Source organism: Hibiscus syriacus, unplaced genomic scaffold, assembly GCF_006381635.1.
Source record: "Hibiscus syriacus cultivar Baekdansim isolate YM2019G1 unplaced genomic scaffold, ASM638163v2 tig00111238_pilon, whole genome shotgun sequence".
Lineage (NCBI taxonomy): Eukaryota > Viridiplantae > Streptophyta > Magnoliopsida > Malvales > Malvaceae > Hibiscus > Hibiscus syriacus.
Genome location: NW_024063030.1, coordinates 404,309 through 426,347, shown reverse-complemented (window position 1 = coordinate 426,347; position 22,039 = coordinate 404,309). Strand labels below are relative to the sequence as shown.

The window sequence follows — 22,039 nt, the reverse complement described above, 5'->3', positions numbered from 1 at the left end:
TAAAATAAAAATTTAATTTTAATTTTTTTTAAAATGCGATCCCTTCGACCTTCCCTCGGTCTATCCCTTTGTAATATTTGATGAAAATGAGCAGAACATAGATGATTAATGTATCAAACATTTAAATGAGTAGAGCATGAATCAAATTTTCATGTTTTTCTTTCTTCAAAATATTATATATTTTTATAAAAATGTATATTTGATAATATACGTGGTTAGATTCTTAATCTTATTTGTTAACATCTTCTTATATTTTGTATATAAATCTTAAATATAAAATTTACTAAATAAAAATTAATTATGTTATTTTATATCAAATAAAAAATACCAATAAGTGTACTTATTATCCTAAAAAAATTCTAAAATTCTAAAATTTGTATTTTTGTCTTTTATTCTTAAAAAAATTAATATCAAAGGAAGAAATTTATTGATAATATAAAAAATAAAAAATGTAAAAAATCAAATAATAGTTATAAACATTATCCTAATATTTGGTTCAATTAGTTTAAAATTAGTTTACTGACCAAAACAAAATAAAAAAAATCTAAATCATAACAAATCATAACAGACTAAAGATTTAGATAATCAAATATATAAAATAATATCTGTTGTTATTTATCTAAAATTTTAAGTTGAAATATTCTCAGTTCCCCTATACATTTCTCTTATAAATTTGCCAAAATCTTAAACATACGTCAAAACGATTGTTTTTAGCGATCGATAGAATATCCAAGGTTAATTTTCTCTTTATTTTCCTTGTGTTTTTACTATTTTCTTAGCTTCGAGTATAATTTAATTTTCAGCTTAAATTTCTCTTTTGATTCTTTTAGCTTTGGAAATGAAATCTTGTTTTTTATTTTGAGTAAAATAAATTTTAAGTATTCACGGAACATAAAATTTAATTTTTGTTTTTCGTCTTCCAGGAACCAATTTGAACAATTAAATCATGGCAAAAATATCAGCCCCTTTAGTGGGGTTTCTTCTTTTCAGTTTATTGGTCGCCACGGCACATGCAGGAGTTGAGTACATGAAATACAAGGATCCCAGGCAGCCTATTAGCAAGCGGATTCGGGACCTCATGAAACGAATGACTCTCGATGAAAAGATTGGTCAGATGGTACAAATCGACCGGCAAGCAGCCACTGCAGCGGTCATGAGGGACTACAAAATCGGCAGCATCTTAAGTGGAGGAGGAAGCATACCGCGCCTTCAAGCCTCCCCTCAAGAATGGATCAACATGGTTAATGGTTTCCAAAATGGTTCACTCTCAACCAGGCTAGGGATTCCAATGATTTATGGCATTGATGCTGTCCATGGACATAACAATGTGTATAACGCCACCGTATTTCCTCATAATGTTGGCCTAGGTGCTACAAGGTAAGACCTATTTTCTTCAGCTTCTTCCACTTGAAGTTAAGTTTTTGTTTAAAGTTTTCCAAGACCATTACAATAAATTTTGTGATAAATCTCCATTGTTACAGGGATCCTGATCTTGTGAAGAGGATTGGATCTGCAACAGCTCTTGAAGTTAGAGCTACTGGCATAAGCTATGTTTTTGCACCCTGCATTGCGGTAATGGAGTACTCGATCGATCATCAGTTGGATTTACTTGTTTTTATTAAGAGAAATACATTTCAATAACTCTAATGTTTACAAAGTTTTATTAGGTTTGTCGAGATCCGAGATGGGGTCGATGTTATGAGAGTTACAGTGAAGATCCTAATGTCGTCAGGGAAATGACAGATATCATAAATGGACTCCAAGGGGAAATTCCAAAGGGTTCACCTAAGGGTGCTCCTTATGTTGGTGGAAAGTATGTTAACAGGAAATCTACAATGCATACATATAAGAATTTATGGATTAATTTAAAGTAACTGAAACCGTTTATCTGTTTTCTACTTTGGAAAAGGGATAAGGTGGTGGCTTGTGCCAAGCATTTTGTGGGAGATGGTGGGACAACAAAGGGCATCAATGAAAACAACACAGTGATCGATAGACACGGACTGCTTAGCATTCACATGCCGGGTTATAATGCGGCCGTCTATAAGGGAGTCGGGACAGTTATGGCTTCTTACTCTAGTTGGAACGGATTGAAAATGCATGCTAACCGCGAACTAGTCACCGATTTCCTCAAGGGGGCTCTTAGGTTCAGGGTAAATTTGACTGCAACTCTATAGAACTTAATATGAAACCTGCAGGAGAAATAAATAACACATTGTTTTATGATATAATCTGTGCTTATGTATGTGTTTAAAATTGCAGGGATTTGTCATCTCTGATTGGCAGGCGCTTGATAGGATGACATATCCTGTTCATGCCAACTATACATATTCAGTTCTCACCGGGATTCAAGCAGGCCTTGACATGGTGAGTGGCCTTGATAGGTATTTGTATGCTCAGGGTCCAATCTGACTCGGTTTTGGATTAGTCGGACTCGATGTGGCTTCCGGATTTACCTGTTTGGACTGCTTGTTTTACAGATTATGGTTCCTTACAACTATACGGAGTTTATTGATACTTTGACTGGCCTTGTCAGTAACAATTTCATCCCCATGAGCCGTATTGATGATGCTGTTAAGAGAATCTTGAGAGTCAAATTCACACTTGGTTTGTTCGAAAACCCCATGGCTGATGAAAGCTTTGTCGACCAGCTCGGACATCAGGTTATAAACCAGCATGTTTTTTCAACATTTAAGACGAGCTTTCAGGGTATACCAGGATTGACCTGTTTGGTTTTTATTTCAGGCTCATAGAGATTTGGCCAGGGAAGCAGTGAGGAAATCGCTTGTTTTGTTGAAGAATGGAAAAAATGCAGATGAACCAATGCTACCTCTTCCCAAGAACTCGTCCAAGATCCTGGTTGCCGGCAGCCATGCCGATAACTTGGGAAATCAATGCGGCGGTTGGACCATCAACTGGCAAGGTGGTGATGGAAACAATTTGACTGCTGGTAATAAACCATTCTTGTCTCTTGAAACTTAGCTTTCAACACTAAGTCACAAGTCACAACCATCAGAAAACCGCATATTAATGTCGTTTAAATCAACAGGAACCACCATTCTGAAAGGTATTTCAGAAGCTGTTGATCCAAGCACAGAGATAGTCTACCAAGAGAACCCAGATTTCAACTTCGTCAAGACCAACAATTTCTCTTATGGCATCATCGTTGTAGGGGAGCCTCCGTATGCCGAGACAGCGGGTGATAATTTGAACTTGACCATCCCATTACAAGGTCAATATGCAATCCAAAATGTCTGCGCCAACATCAAGTGTGTGGTTGTTCTGATATCCGGAAGACCCCTTGTTATGATGCCACATCTTGAACAAGTTGATTCGCTGATTGCTGCATGGCTTCCAGGCTCCGAAGGCCAAGGCGTGGCCGATGTTCTTTTTGGAGACTATGGTTTCAGCGGCAAACTGCCTCGGACATGGTTCAAGACGGTTGAGCAGCTGCCGATGAATGTCGGGGATCCGAATTACGACCCATTGTATCCCTTTGGTTATGGACTCACTACTCATCCTGTCAGCCACACAAGTTAGTCTCAGAGTCTTGAGCTGTCCTGTGTTAATGCTAAGCAGCCTTTTAGTTTGAATTTTGGTTTTAAAAGTTGGAGTTATTGGCAGAATAATAGTAGCAGTCATTTTGTGTTAGAATTTCATAGGTAGGATCCATCTTCCTGAGCTGCCTGCTTGTTTGGTGTACTTGTTATGTAAATTTGTTGGTTGAAAATAAAAATGTGGTGCTTTGGAAGAAAATATTTTTTGCTTTTTATTAAAGGATTTGATAGTTCTATTAATGTGAGTTATAAGATATTTGAAGTGAAATTATATTTTCATGAAGATAGTGAAAATATATATTTATTTGGGTAAACTGTGTTGTGGAAGACGGCTATCGGATAGAGCAAAATCGCAACTGATAATTTGAGAAAATAAAAATGAAGATAAAAGAGACACAAAATTTACATGTAAAACCCCTAAATAATATAGGGTAAAATCCACGGACAACGGTAGAAGAATTTCACTAGGAGAAAATAGGAATTACAACTTCTCTCAATCTACCAAGGAGAAAACAATGATAATTCTCTCTTGATAAAAAGGAGAAAATAACTCTCAAGAAACTCTCTAAATTCTCTCTAGTATTGGAAGGAAGCTATAATGCTTTGAGATGGTTTTGAAGCTAAATGAGCTAGGGTATTTATAGTTGAAGCTTAAGGACTAATTTGTAAATACCCTAAATTACAATGACTAAATGTGATTATCCCATTTAGCAATTTTTTCAACAATTACCAGCTACCTTTTAGACCATTGCACTAAATTCATTCGGTGCAATAAATGCACCGATTTCTTCTTTGAATTTCAACAATCTCTCACTTGAAGATTTGATTGGAACAATTATATCTTCACACCATTCTTTCTACCTTGTACCTTCATGTTGCTTACGTCTCTGACATGCCACAAGAGGATCGACACCAGGTAAATTTATCAGCATTGATTGCATTCGTCATGAAATCTGCTATGTTGTCTTTGGTATGAATCTTATGCATATCTACCGTCCATTCTTCCACCTTTTAATGAATGAAATGGTACTGAACTCGTATGTGCTTTGTCTTTGAATGAAATGTTGGATTCCTTGCTAGATGCAAGGCGCTTTGACTGTCACAAAACAGAGAAACATACTCTTGATTGTGTCCAAGCTCCTCCAATAGCATCTTCAACCAAATTGTTTCTTTACTGGCTTGTATAGCTGCTACATATTCTGCCTCTGTTGTGGATGTAGCCACAACTGACTGTAATTTTGAAACCCAACTTACAGCTCCACCAGTAATTTTGAACACATATCCTGTAGTAGATGTTTTTATCCAAATCCCCTACATAGTCATAATCAACATACCCATTGATAAGTAAGTTTGATCCTCCGTAACATAATGCAACATTTGAGGTCCCTTTAATGTATCTCAGGATCCTCTTTACTGTATTCCAATGCTCTTTGTTTGGATTCGCCATGTACCGACTAACCACTCCCACTGCTTGTGCAATGTCTGGTCTTGTGCATATCATAGCGAACATTAAACTTCCCACTGCCGATGCATACGACACTCGAGACATATTCATCCTCTCTTCTTCACTACTAGGACTCATACAGGAGGATAATTTGAAGTTAATAGGAAGAGGGGTAGAAATTGGCTTACAATCTTGCATGTTGAATATTGACAATATCTTCTTCAAGTAATTCTTTTGTGAAAGCCAAATCTTCCTATTACTTCCGTCTCGGTGAATTTGCATCCCTAGAATCTTGTTTGTTGATCCCAAGTCCTTCATTTCAAATTCTCTAGCCAGTTGTGCCTTCAATTCTTCAATATGATCTTTATTGGGTCCTGCAACCAACATGTCATCCACATACAACAACAATATAACAAAATCGTTATCACCAGACCTCTTGAAATAAACACAATGGTCAGCATTAAGTTTGTTGTATCCAAGTCACATAATGAATAAATCAAATCTCTTATACCAACACCTCAGCGTCTGCTTTAGACCATACAAAGATTTGTTCAATCTGCAAACCAAGTTATTCTTTTCTTTTTCTTCAAAACCTTCAGGCTTGAGCATATAAATTTATTCTTCACGATTTCCATGAAGAAAAGCTGTTTTAACATCTAGCTGCTCTAGATGTAAGTTCAATGTAGCACACATCACCAAAACTACTCAAACTGTTGTTAGTCGAACCACAGGAGAAAATATTTCATTGAAATCAATACCTTCTTTTTGAGCATATCCTTTGACCGCAAGTCTTGCACGATACCTCTCAACTTGATCGTCACCATTTCGCTTGATTTTAAAGACCCATTTGTTACCAATTGGTTTCCTTCCTTGTGGTAGTGGCACAAGGTCCCATGTATTATTTTTTATGAAGGGCTTCGATTTCTTCTTGCATAGCCATCATCCACAGTGAAACATCTGAATTGTTTATTGCCTCCTGGTATGTTGATGACTCACCGTCCTCTGTTAAAAGGCAATATGCAATATTACCTTCTATAACATAATCTGAGTGCCAATTAGGACGTCTTCTTACACGATCTGATTGACGAGTTGTTGGAGCTTCAGAACTCTCTGGTTCTTGTTCATCATGTGCTGGTTCTACTTTAGAAGAATCTTCTTGTTCAAACTCCTTTTCCACATGTATCTTTATAGTCTCTGACTTTTCAACACTACCTTCTTCTTTTCTTTGTAGTTTATCTTCTACAAAGATAACATTCCTACTAATGATCACTTTGAGGGCAGTGGGATCCCACAAGCGATACCCCTTTATACCATCAGCATACCCCAAGAATTTGCATTTCCTGAATTTTGGATCTAGCTTTGAAATTTCTTGGGAGTTGTACATCACGTACACAATACTTCTAAATACATGGAGGTTTGAATAATCAGCTGGTTTACCAGTCCACATCTCCATTGGTGTTTTTAGCTCTATTGTAGTTGATGAAGCTCGATTCACCAAATAACAAGCGGCATTGACTGCTTCTGCCCAGAATAATTTTTCTAGGCCTACATCCCTCAACATTGCTCTTGTTCTTTCTAACAAGGTTATGTTCATCCGCTCTGCCACTCCATTTTGTTGAGGAGTGTTTGCCACTGTGAACTGTCTTTTGATGCCTTCTTTCGAGCAAAAGTCATCAAATTCTTCGTTTGTGTATTCTCCTCCATTATCTGTTATAAAACACTTGATCTTATTTACAGAATCAAGTTCCACCCGCGCTTTGAAGTTTTTTAAAGTTGAAAACACATCTGACTTCTTCTTAATAGGGTACACCCAGTATCTCCTAGAGTAGTCATCAATAAATAAGACAAAGTATTTTGCTCCGCCTAAGGATGTAACCGGTGCTTGCCATACGTCAGAGTGAACCAATTCTAGAACACTTTTGCCTCTAGAATTTGACGTATTGAATTTTAACCGGTGCTGCTTACTTGTTATGCAATGCTCACACGAGGTAAGTGATACCTTTGTTAAGACTGGAAGTAGCTTTTGCTCCACAAGGACTTTCATTCCTTGTTCTGACATCTGTCCAAGTTTCTGATGCCATAGAATTGTCGAATCTGAACTACATGAGGCAACAGAGGCTTCTGCTTCTACCAAAGTCTCTCCCTTCAGCTTGTACAAGTTTGCAACTATCTTTTCATCTTTCAGCACCACAAGCGCTCCACGGAACATCTTCATGATTCTTTTTCGTGTTTCAATCTTGCTTGCATTATTATCCAACAATCCGTAGGATAATAAATTTTTCTTCAGGCCTTTCACGTGCTGCACATCTCGAACAACTTTAATTGTTCCATCATACATCTTCAATTGATGGTTCCCACACCAATGATCTCTAAGGCATGATCATTGCAACTATACACAGATCCTCCTAAGATAAGTTCATAATGATGGAATTATTCTCTTCTTGAGGTCATGTGATATGTTGCTCCTGAATCAATGAGCCATATATCTGCAAATCTTTTTCTACCTTCCATAGTGGTTGACGCTTCACAGCATAGAGCTCCATCATCTGAAGTGTTTGCAGTATTGCCTTGTGGATTGGAATTTTATTTAGACTCCAACAATCCTTCTTCAAATGACCTTTCTTTCCACAGTTGTAACACTTTAAATTCTTCTTGCTCCTCGACTTTGATCTACCATATTTGTGACTGTTGCTTTGGCCACATTCTGTTGATCTCTCACTCATCGTTGTCATCGTTGTCATCGTTGTCAATGCTTCTGCTTGTTGCAGATTTACTTGTTCTTCCTTGTTCTTGCGCCGATTTTCTTCTTGTAGAACATCAGTTGCAACGTCATCGAAGACTAGACTAGTGACATTACTGTTTGTTAAGTTGATGATGAGTTGATCATACGAATCCGGTAGATTTTAAAATAGAACTTTAGCACGTTCTTGTTCTCCTATTTTACAGCTTAAGGATGTAAGCTGAGAAAATAAAGTGTTCAGTGTATTTAAGTGCTCCGTCACTGAAGTAGATTATGGTATACGGAGAGTGTACAATTATCTCTTAAGGAAAATTTTATTGTGCATCGATGTGACCTCGTACAATTTGGTGAGATGATCCCATATCTCCGTAGATATCTTCTTTTCCTCGATGCTTGACAATACTTCATATGCTAATGCTAGATGAAAGTTTGCCATAGCATTCCCGTCTATTTCGATCCATTTGTTGTCATCTGTGAAATCCACCGGCCTTTCACTGATAGCTGGTAGACAACCGTCATTCCTCAGGATGACCTTCATCTTCAATTTTCACAAAGAGAAATTTCTCCCATTGAATTTTTCAATATCAAATTTCGTTGCCATAGCTTCTTTTACGGATAGCTCCCACTATTTCACTATCGTGAATAGTTCTCTGAAACCTTCAAAGAATGGGTAATAACTTCTTACTTTCTTATGTTGGAGGATCCACCTTTTGGTGGCAACCACAAAGACAATAAGCATATATTACACACTCTAATCTGGCTCGAATACCAATTGTTGCTGAAGACGGCTATCGGATAGAGCAAAATCGCAACTGATAATTTGAGAAAATAAAAATGAAGATAAAAGAGACACAAACTTTACGTGAAAAACACCTAAATAATATAGGGTAAAAACCACGGACAACGGTAGAATAATTTCACTATGAGAAAATAGGAATTACAACTTCTCTCGATCTACCAAGGAGAAAACAATGATAATTCTCTTTTGATAAAAAAGAGAAAACAACTCTCAAGAAATTCTCTAAATTCTCTCTAGTATTGGAAGAAAGCTAGAATGCTTTGGGATGGTTTTGAAGCTAAATGAGCAGGGTATTTATAATTGAAGCTTAAGGACTAATTTGTAAATACCTTAAATTACAATGACTAAATGTGATTATCCCATTTAGCAATTTTTTCAACAATTATCAGCTACCTTTTAGACCATTGCACTAAATTCATTCGGTGCAATAAATGCACCGATTTCTTCTTTGAATTTCAACAAACTTCACATTTAGTATCTAAACTATTACTTTTGTTTTATTTTTTTAACCTTTTAAAACTATACCTACTGTTTGTATCTAAACTAAACTTTAGGTATGATTTTAAAAAATAATAAAGTTTGGGTATCAAAACGGAATCAAAGTAATTGTTTAGGTATTTAATATGTAGTTTACTCTTTATTATATTTACTCCAAAATTGAACTTGCGAAGAACGAAACACTGAAAATTAACAAAGTTCCGAAAATACCATTTCTCAAATAAAGCCCATTAACAGTCCTCACAGTCAAATAAATCGGGTCTCTCACCTTAAAACCCCCAAAAGGAAAAAGAATATTCTCTCTTATTTTTATAACTTTCCAATATTCCTCTCAATTTCACAGTCATGACTGTCATGACCCCCGCCCCAATCGATGTATTCTCTCTCTTATTATTCTCTTGAATTGTTTTCGTTTTGATTAATTGATGTCTTTGGAGTTTGTTTAGGGTTTTTCTTTTATCTTCAATTTTGATTTCTTCGTGGATTTAACTGCTTCTGATCTAGTTATTTCTGGGAATTTATTTGATTACTTATTTTTTTCCAGCAACAGGAAGACGAGGAAATGCTTGTGCCACACTCTGATTTGACCGACAATCACCAGCCCATGGAAGGTACTTTTTTTCTTATAAAATAGATAAGTTCCAAAGTATTGCTGCACTTGTTTCTTGTGGGCATCACTCGAAAAAGGGTTTGATTTGGTTGTGATTTTATGTCTCAATTTGTTAGTTGTATCCCAAACCGAGACTGTAAATACTTTGGAAAATCAACCAGTGGAGGATCCTCCTTCATCAAGATTCACTTGGAAGATTGATAACTTCTCTAGGCTAAACACTAAGAAGCACTATTCTGATGATTTTGTCGTTGGTGGTTATAAATGGTACATTGCTTATTCCCCTTACTTTTCTGTTTTGGCGATAGTAATTGAGGATTGATACTCTTGGTTTTGAATTTCTTAGGCGAATATTGATATTTCCGAAGGGTAACAATGCGGATCATTTGTCTATGTATTTGGATGTTGCTGACTCGGCAAGTTTACCCTATGGGTGGAGTAGATATGCACAGTTCAGTTTGACAGTAATTAATCAAATTCATAATAAATTTTCAGTCAGAAAAGGTATTACCCTTTTACCTTGCGTTTCATACACTTACTGTTTAAGTAATCTTTCTGGATTTGATCTTGTATGTGAAATTGCATGAGCATCGGTTTTCTTTCCCAATAAGAACATTACTTATAGGTGATTTTGTTCTATTTTGTTGAAGAGTATGCTTTTGTTATCCTCTGATGAAAGATTAATATTTGATGCAACTATAGGTAGGTCATATCTGATTACTTATCACATGAGAAAGAAACGTAACATTTTGACATGTTTATGATGCTCTATTTTTCAATGGGGTTTCTTGATATCATTATCCGTTTTGATTATTAGGAGACATGACTATTTTTGGCTGATTGTATTTATTTTTCAAGTTTAGAGGATATTCTTAGAATGTTGTATTCCTAGAATGTTGTATTCCGAGAATGTTGTATTCCGATCTTAATCTTTTGTAAAATTCCTTTTTTGTCCTTGTGAACACAGTGCTTCCTTGTATGTACAGTGCTTCCCTGTATGTATAACATCTGATCTATGTTCATTTTTGGGAACTTGAAGTGGATTTTGTTGTAACATTGTATAGAACAATGTTAAGGTTATTAATTTTGCTCATATCTGACTTTAACATTGCAGACACACAGCATCAATTTAATGCAAGAGAAAGTGACTGGGGTTTTACATCCTTTATGCCCCTTGGCGAGTTATATGATCCTTCCAGAGGGTATCTTGTGAATGATACTTTGATTGTTGAAGCAGAGGTTGTTGTCCGTAAAATTGTGGATTACTGGGCATGTGACTCAAAGAAAGAAACTGGTTATGTCGGTCTTAAGAATCAAGGAGCAACATGTTATATGAATTCTCTGCTCCAAACTCTTTATCACATTCCTTACTTCAGAAAGGTAATTGCTGATGCTCTCTCTCTCTCTCTATTTTTTGAACTGATGTGTTTTTATTCAGTATTGCTAATGTGTTGAATGTTACCTTTCAGGCAGTTTATCACATGCCTACAACTGAAAATGATATGCCATCTGGAAGCATTCCTCTTGCTCTGCAGAGTTTGTTTTACAAACTCCAGTACAGTGACAACAGTGTTGCAACGAAAGAGCTGACCAAATCTTTTGGATGGGACACATATGATTCTTTCATGCAGCATGACATTCAAGAACTTAATAGAGTTCTATGTGAAAAACTTGAAGATAAAATGAAGGTAAAAAGCTTCAATAATTTTTCATCCCAAATTATTCTAATGTGAAACTTTTTTTTGATAGGAATGGAAGGCCTCGTTAAAAATCCCCTTCTTGATTAAAGGAGCTTAGGGGTAAGCTCCTTAATCAGCGGAAGGAGGAAAAGAGTGCATTCTAATGTGAAACTGAAGTCAAAGTTTTGATCACCTCTCTTATGCCACCAGGGAACTGTTGTGGAGGGCACCATACAGAAATTGTTTGAAGGCCACCAGATGAACTACATTGAGTGCATTAATGTGGATTATAAATCTACAAGGAAGGAGTCATTTTATGGTATTTTTTCCTTCTTCTGAAGACTGGTTGGAGTCTGATGAGTCTTGTTCATCATGCGATGCTAATTTACTTTTACCTAAACCAGACCTTCAGCTTGATGTTAAAGGCTGTCGAGATGTTTATGCTTCTTTTGACAAGTATGTAGAAGTTGAACGTCTTGAGGGTGATAATAAATATCATGCTGAGCAATATGGATTGCAGGTAATCTTCTGTTGTAAGCTTCTAAGAGAATACCAATAGAATGATTTGAGCATACACCAGAAATAACTTGATTACTGATAACTTCGCTTTCAGTTAGATCAGTTTTCATTAATGCAAGAGCTGCATAAGAGGATGCTATTTGTCCGGCATGAACAAAATGTGTGGTTCATTGTAGCTAAATGTTGTGTTTTGCAGTATCTGAATGACTTTAGCTGTTCCTGTCAACCCAAGCATTAATTTGTTTTTTGTATTGTGTACGGCATCATACCCGATTACATGTTACATCTTTTCCCATTTAAACGAATGGATTTTCATTTTGGATGATGTTATTTCAGGATGCTAAGAAGGGCGTGTTGTTCATTGATTTCCCTCCAGTCCTTCAACTTCAGCTTAAACGATTTGAATATGATTTTATGCGAGACACCATGGTCAAGGTTAGTTGTTATGACATCTTAGATTTATGTGGTTCTTGATCTTTGGGTTATCTGCAGTCCAAAAGCCTCCATTATTTGTGCACAATGCATTCAAATACATTTCAATCATTTCCTTTTCACAGAGTATAGAGCCCACTAGTTCTATATTCTTGCTTAACTCTTACTATACCTAAATGAATATTGCAAAAGATAATCATTGATATCTTGAGTTCTAGAATTGGTTGGCATGTTCTGTTATAGTTTTAACTTATAAATGAATTTTTTTTTGGTGTGGGTTTTGTTATCCAAACCGGTGTAGTCGATATCATTGTGGTTTTATTATAAAACTAAATGGTACCAGTATCGTGCCATTTGAGTTTTTCTACTGGTCTTACTATTCGTATCCACCTCTCAGTTGGTATATAAAACAAATGCAAATGAATAATTTACTTCTTCTTTTTTTCTTTAAAAATTATGGATCAAGATAATCAGTACAATTCTAACGGCATACTGTTTTGAACTAAAGCTTTCCACTACATTCGTAGATTAATGACCGTTATGAGTTCCCTTTGCAACTTGACCTTGACCGAGATGATGGAAAATACTTATCACCAGAAGCTGATAGGAGTGTTCGGAATCTTTACACGCTTCACAGGTGCATATAACAATTAGCATTTATCTTGTTTCCTCTGTTCTTTCCTTTCAATGTTCTGATAATCGTTAGGTAGACAAGGTGCGGATGCACAGTTTTATGGGCCAGAAATATTGCTTTATGGTTTATTATTCTTATAATAATGTTTGTTGCTCCAACATTGTTAAGGATCGGTTGATTATTGAGAGTGATAGAAGGATGGCAGTGGTCTGGATTAAGACATAGTTGATAGGCTTAGTGTTTTTGAGGGTGTTGTTAGATGGGTTGCTAGGACAGCTAACTTAGAGGCTGAAGCCTTAGCTAAGGCTGGAATAGGCTGACTTCTGTGTTGTTGTTTATGGTTGTCTTATGGTTTTCTAGTTTCTGTAAGGGGTGTATTGGTGTGTTGTATTTATTTTGTAATTTTCTTTATGTTTAATGAAATCTTAAGGCACTCTTTTCCTCCTTCCGCTGATTAAGGAGCTTCTCTACGATCTCCATTAATCAAGAAGGGGTTTTTTAACGAGGCCTTCAATTCTTATAAAAAAAATAATGTTTGTTGCTCACATCTGAGTTTGTTTACAGTGTCCTCGTTCATAGTGGTGGTGTGCACGGTGGACATTATTATGCATATATCAGGCCAACTCTTTCTGATCAGTGGTATGAATCATCTTCTGAAGCATCTTAGGGCGTGTTTGTATGCTTGTTCATTGAAATTCTTAAGATGATTTTAGCAGATATTTCACATTTTGAAGTTCTATAAAGGGCTAAATATGTCCATGTGGCCTTGATGGGGAGAGCCTATGCATAGCCAATTTTTGATGATGTTTTTAGGTCTTTCTTGCTGGATCAACAATTGACAGATTTGGTGCTAGCAGTCAAGCATTCTAGTGCTAATCACATGAAAGTTTTACCAAGTGCTTCAGTCAAATTGATGCATAATCTTCTTCCAAGCAAAAGAAAAAAGATGTCAGATTGATTTTTAATTAGTTGTTGGATAAAAGAATAAACTGTTAAATTCTTAGGCTGCTGCATGATTATTAAATTAGTCGATGCTGATTATTAAATTAAGAGTCCGGAGTGGTGAAAATATTACTTATTTTTATATTTACTGCATTCAACTTGTGTGATTTTCAGGTATAAATTTGATGATGAAAGAGTAACCAAAGAAGATATGAAAAGGGCACTAGAGGAGCAGTATGGTGGGGAAGAGGTACCTTTTGTTGAACAGTTTTTTTTAATTTTTTTTTTCATATTAAGCCTTTCAGATTTAAATTATATATGTATCTTTGAGGTTTTGATTTTAATGGAATTTCCTTATGATGTGGCAGTTACCACAGACGAATCCTGGATTCAATAATACTCCTTTTAAATTTACCAAATATTCAAATGCGTACATGCTTGTGTATATACGAGAAAGTGACAATGTCAAAATAATATGTAATGTGGATGAGAAGGATATTGCTGAACATCTTAGGGTAAGATGCCACTGTTAATATATTAACTGCTGCAAATGAATTGAGCCTAAAGGTTGTGGCAGGTGGGGAGCTTGGATTGTAAAATTAACAGGCTCCCAACTATAGGGTTGAGCATTAGTTTTATTGTTCCAATGGTCCTAAAGGATGTCGAGTAATATGATTTCGAGTAGTTTATCAACTAAGAGTAGAATAACATATTGAATAGAGAGTTGATCAACATATTGAATAGAATGGCTCTTCTCAAACTTGGCTTGAAGAAATCAGTGTGATTCAATATGATTGTCTCTTGGGTTGCTTTATCAAGAGCAAGCGCAATCAGCTTCTTACCAAGCTGCTATCATGCGAGTTTGAGTATTCTATTTTGTCTTAAGAATTATACTTGTATCTAAAGTTAATAATTTGAGATCCCGTCCTGACAATCTAATATGGAATGTTTTATAACTTCTCCAGGAGAGATTGAAGAAAGAACAGGAAGAAAAAGAACATAAAAAGAAAGAGAAGGCAGAGGCACACCTTTACACTATCATAAAGGTTGTTGTTTGAGTCATTAATTTAGATAATGGTTTGAGCATTTTTGAGTGTACTTTCTAATAGCTATGTTTGTTTTAGGTTGCACGAGATGATGACCTTGCAGAGCAGATTGGCAAGGATATTTATTTTGATCTTGTGGATCATGATAAAGTCAGGAGTTTCCATATTCAAAAGCAGACGACTTTCAATGTGTTTAAGGTATGATAGAAGAGACAAAAAGATTTTGTTTCCCATTGTTTTAATTGATGTTTATGGTTATATATATTTTTGGAATGATTGGGGTTTTTCACCAAATTGGTACTCTTCTTTTCCTGTTTTCCTCTTGATTACTACCTTTTTAATGATGTTTCATTAACCATATCAAGTTGAATCTTAAGTTATCTTCTTGTTCTTTTTTATGATACATTGTGGTTCTATTTGGCTGTACATGTTATGATTTTGTTCCTGATTTACCATGTTTCAATGAGCAGGAAGAGGTTGCTAGAGAGTTTGGTGTACCAGTGCAATTTCAGCGATTCTGGTTGTGGGCCAAGCGTCAAAACCATACCTACCGTCCAAACCGACCATTGACACCTTTGGAGGAAACACAATCGGTAATATTTCTCACCATAAATTATTATACCATGGCTCAGAAGTCTTTTTTGAGGAGTATTTGTTTCTAGATTTTGCTCCATCCCTTGTTCAGCATAGTTTTGTATTTAACTGTCTGTCTTTGAAAAATGCAGAATAATCAAGGAAAATGTGCTCTTTTATCAGTTTGACAAGGATCTAACTCTGTGCCTAATTGTCTCTTCCTCATTGTAGGTCGGAGCCTTGAGGGAGGTATCAAATAAGGTTCACAATGGAATTGGTTGATTCTATATTTATAGTTACGTTGTTTTATGGTTGTTTTGAGTTTTTGGTTGGTGGGGTGTACAATGGTTGTATCTTATGTAAATTTATGGTTCAATAAAATCCTAAGACACTCTTTTCCTCCTTCCGCTGATTTTTAACGAGGCCTGAAATTCTTATCAAAAAAAAAAAATAAGGTTCACAATGCAGAACTAAAGTTGTTCCTCGAAGTTGAGCTTGGACTGGTAATTTGGTTTAGCCTTTCTAATCAGCATGTTTCTTCTTTGATGCTTGAACTCTGTCCAATGGTGTTTTCATTCAGATCTTCATTCTCACCCCCAAAACTAAAATTAAGAGATCCAAACAGATTGACCTGATTTGGTTCTAAAAACTTTCTAGTGCAAAAAAGTTATCTGTTGTTACAGTAGGAAGGAATAGAAGTTAGGGGTTAGTGAGGTTTGAAACTGGCTGTATTTTACTAGATTCTGTAGACAAGTTCTGGTTATGAATCTTGCTAAAGCCATATGATCTTTTGTTTTTTGTTTTTCTCCTTTGCCTTTGATAAATGTTTGGGTCTTCTCTTATTTGCATCATGATAAATCTCCATTGTTACAGGGATCCTGATCTTGTGAAGAGGATTGGATCTGCAACAGCTCTTGAAGTTAGAGCTACTGGCATAAGCTATGTTTTTGCACCCTGCATTGCGGTAATGGAGTACTCGATCGATCATCAGTTGGATTTACTTGTTTTTATTAAGAGAAATACATTTCAATAACTCTAATGTTTACAAAGTTTTATTAGGTTTGTCGAGATCCGAGATGGGGTCGATGTTATGAGAGTTACAGTGAAGATCCTAATGTCGTCAGGGAAATGACAGATATCATAAATGGACTCCAAGGGGAAATTCCAAAGGGTTCACCTAAGGGTGCTCCTTATGTTGGTGGAAAGTATGTTAACAGGAAATCTACAATGCATACATATAAGAATTTATGGATTAATTTAAAGTAACTGAAACCGTTTATCTGTTTTCTACTTTGGAAAAGGGATAAGGTGGTGGCTTGTGCCAAGCATTTTGTGGGAGATGGTGGGACAACAAAGGGCATCAATGAAAACAACACAGTGATCGATAGACACGGACTGCTTAGCATTCACATGCCGGGTTATAATGCGGCCGTCTATAAGGGAGTCGGGACAGTTATGGCTTCTTACTCTAGTTGGAACGGATTGAAAATGCATGCTAACCGCGAACTAGTCACCGATTTCCTCAAGGGGGCTCTTAGGTTCAGGGTAAATTTGACTGCAACTCTATAGAACTTAATATGAAACCTGCAGGAGAAATAAATAACACATTGTTTTATGATATAATCTGTGCTTATGTATGTGTTTAAAATTGCAGGGATTTGTCATCTCTGATTGGCAGGCGCTTGATAGGATGACATATCCTGTTCATGCCAACTATACATATTCAGTTCTCACCGGGATTCAAGCAGGCCTTGACATGGTGAGTGGCCTTGATAGGTATTTGTATGCTCAGGGTCCAATCTGACTCGGTTTTGGATTAGTCGGACTCGATGTGGCTTCCGGATTTACCTGTTTGGACTGCTTGTTTTACAGATTATGGTTCCTTACAACTATACGGAGTTTATTGATACTTTGACTGGCCTTGTCAGTAACAATTTCATCCCCATGAGCCGTATTGATGATGCTGTTAAGAGAATCTTGAGAGTCAAATTCACACTTGGTTTGTTCGAAAACCCCATGGCTGATGAAAGCTTTGTCGACCAGCTCGGACATCAGGTTATAAACCAGCATGTTTTTTCAACATTTAAGACGAGCTTTCAGGGTATACCAGGATTGACCTGTTTGGTTTTTATTTCAGGCTCATAGAGATTTGGCCAGGGAAGCAGTGAGGAAATCGCTTGTTTTGTTGAAGAATGGAAAAAATGCAGATGAACCAATGCTACCTCTTCCCAAGAACTCGTCCAAGATCCTGGTTGCCGGCAGCCATGCCGATAACTTGGGAAATCAATGCGGCGGTTGGACCATCAACTGGCAAGGTGGTGATGGAAACAATTTGACTGCTGGTAATAAACCATTCTTGTCTCTTGAAACTTAGCTTTCAACACTAAGTCACAAGTCACAACCATCAGAAAACCGCATATTAATGTCGTTTAAATCAACAGGAACCACCATTCTGAAAGGTATTTCAGAAGCTGTTGATCCAAGCACAGAGATAGTCTACCAAGAGAACCCAGATTTCAACTTCGTCAAGACCAACAATTTCTCTTATGGCATCATCGTTGTAGGGGAGCCTCCGTATGCCGAGACAGCGGGTGATAATTTGAACTTGACCATCCCATTACAAGGTCAATATGCAATCCAAAATGTCTGCGCCAACATCAAGTGTGTGGTTGTTCTGATATCCGGAAGACCCCTTGTTATGATGCCACATCTTGAACAAGTTGATTCGCTGATTGCTGCATGGCTTCCAGGCTCCGAAGGCCAAGGCGTGGCCGATGTTCTTTTTGGAGACTATGGTTTCAGCGGCAAACTGCCTCGGACATGGTTCAAGACGGTTGAGCAGCTGCCGATGAATGTCGGGGATCCGAATTACGACCCATTGTATCCCTTTGGTTATGGACTCACTACTCATCCTGTCAGCCACACAAGTTAGTCTCAGAGTCTTGAGCTGTCCTGTGTTAATGCTAAGCAGCCTTTTAGTTTGAATTTTGGTTTTAAAAGTTGGAGTTATTGGCAGAATAATAGTAGCAGTCATTTTGTGTTAGAATTTCATAGGTAGGATCCATCTTCCTGAGCTGCCTGCTTGTTTGGTGTACTTGTTATGTAAATTTGTTGGTTGAAAATAAAAATGTGGTGCTTTGGAAGAAAATATTTTTTGCTTTTTATTAAAGGATTTGATAGTTCTATTAATGTGAGTTATAAGATATTTGAAGTGAAATTATATTTTCATGAAGATAGTGAAAATATATATTTATTTGGGTAAACTGTGTTGTGGAAGACGGCTATCGGATAGAGCAAAATCGCAACTGATAATTTGAGAAAATAAAAATGAAGATAAAAGAGACACAAAATTTACATGTAAAACCCCTAAATAATATAGGGTAAAATCCACGGACAACGGTAGAAGAATTTCACTAGGAGAAAATAGGAATTACAACTTCTCTCAATCTACCAAGGAGAAAACAATGATAATTCTCTCTTGATAAAAAGGAGAAAATAACTCTCAAGAAACTCTCTAAATTCTCTCTAGTATTGGAAGGAAGCTATAATGCTTTGAGATGGTTTTGAAGCTAAATGAGCTAGGGTATTTATAGTTGAAGCTTAAGGACTAATTTGTAAATACCCTAAATTACAATGACTAAATGTGATTATCCCATTTAGCAATTTTTTCAACAATTACCAGCTACCTTTTAGACCATTGCACTAAATTCATTCGGTGCAATAAATGCACCGATTTCTTCTTTGAATTTCAACAATCTCTCACTTGAAGATTTGATTGGAACAATTATATCTTCACACCATTCTTTCTACCTTGTACCTTCATGTTGCTTACGTCTCTGACATGCCACAAGAGGATCGACACCAGGTAAATTTATCAGCATTGATTGCATTCGTCATGAAATCTGCTATGTTGTCTTTGGTATGAATCTTATGCATATCTACCGTCCATTCTTCCACCTTTTAATGAATGAAATGGTACTGAACTCGTATGTGCTTTGTCTTTGAATGAAATGTTGGATTCCTTGCTAGATGCAAGGCGCTTTGACTGTCACAAAACAGAGAAACATACTCTTGATTGTGTCCAAGCTCCTCCAATAGCATCTTCAACCAAATTGTTTCTTTACTGGCTTGTATAGCTGCTACATATTCTGCCTCTGTTGTGGATGTAGCCACAACTGACTGTAATTTTGAAACCCAACTTACAGCTCCACCAGTAATTTTGAACACATATCCTGTAGTAGATTTGTTTTTATCCAAATCCCCTACATAGTCATAATCAACATACCCATTGATAAGTAAGTTTGATCCTCCGTAACATAATGCAACATTTGAGGTCCCTTTAATGTATCTCAGGATCCTCTTTACTGTATTCCAATGCTCTTTGTTTGGATTCGCCATGTACCGACTAACCACTCCCACTGCTTGTGCAATGTCTGGTCTTGTGCATATCATAGCGAACATTAAACTTCCCACTGCCGATGCATACGACACTCGAGACATATTCATCCTCTCTTCTTCACTACTAGGACTCATACAGGAGGATAATTTGAAGTTAATAGGAAGAGGGGTAGAAATTGGCTTACAATCTTGCATGTTGAATATTGACAATATCTTCTTCAAGTAATTCTTTTGTGAAAGCCAAATCTTCCTATTACTTCCGTCTCGGTGAATTTGCATCCCTAGAATCTTGTTTGTTGATCCCAAGTCCTTCATTTCAAATTCTCTAGCCAGTTGTGCCTTCAATTCTTCAATATGATCTTTATTGGGTCCTGCAACCAACATGTCATCCACATACAACAACAATATAACAAAATCGTTATCACCAGACCTCTTGAAATAAACACAATGGTCAGCATTAAGTTTGTTGTATCCAAGTCACATAATGAATAAATCAAATCTCTTATACCAACACCTCAGCGTCTGCTTTAGACCATACAAAGATTTGTTCAATCTGCAAACCAAGTTATTCTTTTCTTTTTCTTCAAAACCTTCAGGCTTGAGCATATAAATTTATTCTTCACGATTTCCATGAAGAAAAGCTGTTTTAACATCTAGCTGCTCTAGATGTAAGTTCAATGTAGCACACATCACCAAAACTACTCAAACTGTTGTTAGTCGAACCACAGGAGAAAATATTTCATTGAAATCAATACCTTCTTTTTGAGCATATCCTTTGACCGCAAGTCTTGCACGATACCTCTCAACTTGATCGTCACCATTTCGCTTGATTTTAAAGACCCATTTGTTACCAATTGGTTTCCTTCCTTGTGGTAGTGGCACAAGGTCCCATGTATTATTTTTATGAAGGGCTTCGATTTCTTCTTGCATAGCCATCATCCACAGTGAAACATCTGAATTGTTTATTGCCTCCTGGTATGTTGATGACTCACCGTCCTCTGTTAAAAGGCAATATGCAATATTACCTTCTATAACATAATCTGAGTGCCAATTAGGACGTCTTCTTACACGATCTGATTGACGAGTTGTTGGAGCTTCAGAACTCTCTGGTTCTTGTTCATCATGTGCTGGTTCTACTTTAGAAGAATCTTCTTGTTCAAACTCCTTTTCCACATGTATCTTTATAGTCTCTGACTTTTCAACACTACCATCTTCTTCTTTTCTTTGTAGTTTATCTTCTACAAAGATAACATTCCTACTAATGATCACTTTGAGGGCAGTGGGATCCCACAAGCGATACCCCTTTATACCATCAGCATACCCCAAGAATTTGCATTTCCTGAATTTTGGATCTAGCTTTGAAATTTCTTGGGAGTTGTACATCACGTACACAATACTTCTAAATACATGGAGGTTTGAATAATCAGCTGGTTTACCAGTCCACATCTCCATTGGTGTTTTTAGCTCTATTGTAGTTGATGAAGCTCGATTCACCAAATAACAAGCGGCATTGACTGCTTCTGCCCAGAATAATTTTTCTAGGCCTACATCCCTCAACATTGCTCTTGTTCTTTCTAACAAGGTTATGTTCATCCGCTCTGCCACTCCATTTTGTTGAGGAGTGTTTGCCACTGTGAACTGTCTTTTGATGCCTTCTTTCGAGCAAAAGTCATCAAATTCTTCGTTTGTGTATTCTCCTCCATTATCTGTTATAAAACACTTGATCTTATTTACAGAATCAAGTTCCACCCGCGCTTTGAAGTTTTTTAAAGTTGAAAACACATCTGACTTCTTCTTAATAGGGTACACCCAGTATCTCCTAGAGTAGTCATCAATAAATAAGACAAAGTATTTTGCTCCGCCTAAGGATGTAACCGGTGCTTGCCATACGTCAGAGTGAACCAATTCTAGAACACTTTTGCCTCTAGAATTTGACGTATTGAATTTTAACCGGTGCTGCTTACTTGTTATGCAATGCTCACACGAGGTAAGTGATACCTTTGTTAAGACTGGAAGTAGCTTTTGCTCCACAAGGACTTTCATTCCTTGTTCTGACATCTGTCCAAGTTTCTGATGCCATAGAATTGTCGAATCTGAACTACATGAGGCAACAGAGGCTTCTGCTTCTACCAAAGTCTCTCCCTTCAGCTTGTACAAGTTTGCAACTA

The 22,039-nt window shown here is 36.7% G+C and overlaps 3 protein-coding genes across 3 annotated transcripts; all 3 read left to right on the top strand.

Annotated features, from left to right (window-relative positions):
- Positions 1–927: 927 nt before the first annotated feature.
- LOC120157021 (beta-glucosidase BoGH3B-like) lies at positions 928–3,756 on the top strand. The gene is made up of 8 exons (XM_039168282.1): positions 928–1,377; positions 1,482–1,572; positions 1,668–1,813; positions 1,910–2,153; positions 2,263–2,367; positions 2,481–2,663; positions 2,746–2,950; positions 3,050–3,756. Exons 1-8 carry the CDS (start codon positions 947–949, stop codon positions 3,538–3,540), a joined length of 1,896 nt encoding a protein of 631 aa, XP_039024213.1. The 5' UTR covers positions 928–946; the 3' UTR covers positions 3,541–3,756.
- A 5,565-nt stretch (positions 3,757–9,321) lies between these two features.
- On the top strand, positions 9,322–16,175 carry LOC120157023 (ubiquitin carboxyl-terminal hydrolase 12-like). Its single transcript, XM_039168284.1, has 18 exons — positions 9,322–9,413; positions 9,583–9,649; positions 9,765–9,915; positions 9,995–10,152; positions 10,763–11,028; positions 11,118–11,336; positions 11,538–11,646; positions 11,732–11,847; positions 12,183–12,281; positions 12,806–12,915; positions 13,477–13,551; positions 14,029–14,104; positions 14,223–14,369; positions 14,820–14,900; positions 14,979–15,098; positions 15,371–15,508; positions 15,705–15,734; positions 15,929–16,175. Exons 1-18 carry the CDS (start codon positions 9,384–9,386, stop codon positions 16,106–16,108), a joined length of 2,172 nt encoding a protein of 723 aa, XP_039024215.1. The 5' UTR covers positions 9,322–9,383; the 3' UTR covers positions 16,109–16,175.
- A 106-nt stretch (positions 16,176–16,281) lies between these two features.
- LOC120157022 (beta-glucosidase BoGH3B-like) lies at positions 16,282–18,621 on the top strand. The gene is made up of 7 exons (XM_039168283.1): positions 16,282–16,437; positions 16,533–16,678; positions 16,775–17,018; positions 17,128–17,232; positions 17,346–17,528; positions 17,611–17,815; positions 17,915–18,621. Exons 1-7 carry the CDS (start codon positions 16,297–16,299, stop codon positions 18,403–18,405), a joined length of 1,515 nt encoding a protein of 504 aa, XP_039024214.1. The 5' UTR covers positions 16,282–16,296; the 3' UTR covers positions 18,406–18,621.
- Positions 18,622–22,039: the final 3,418 nt, after the last annotated feature.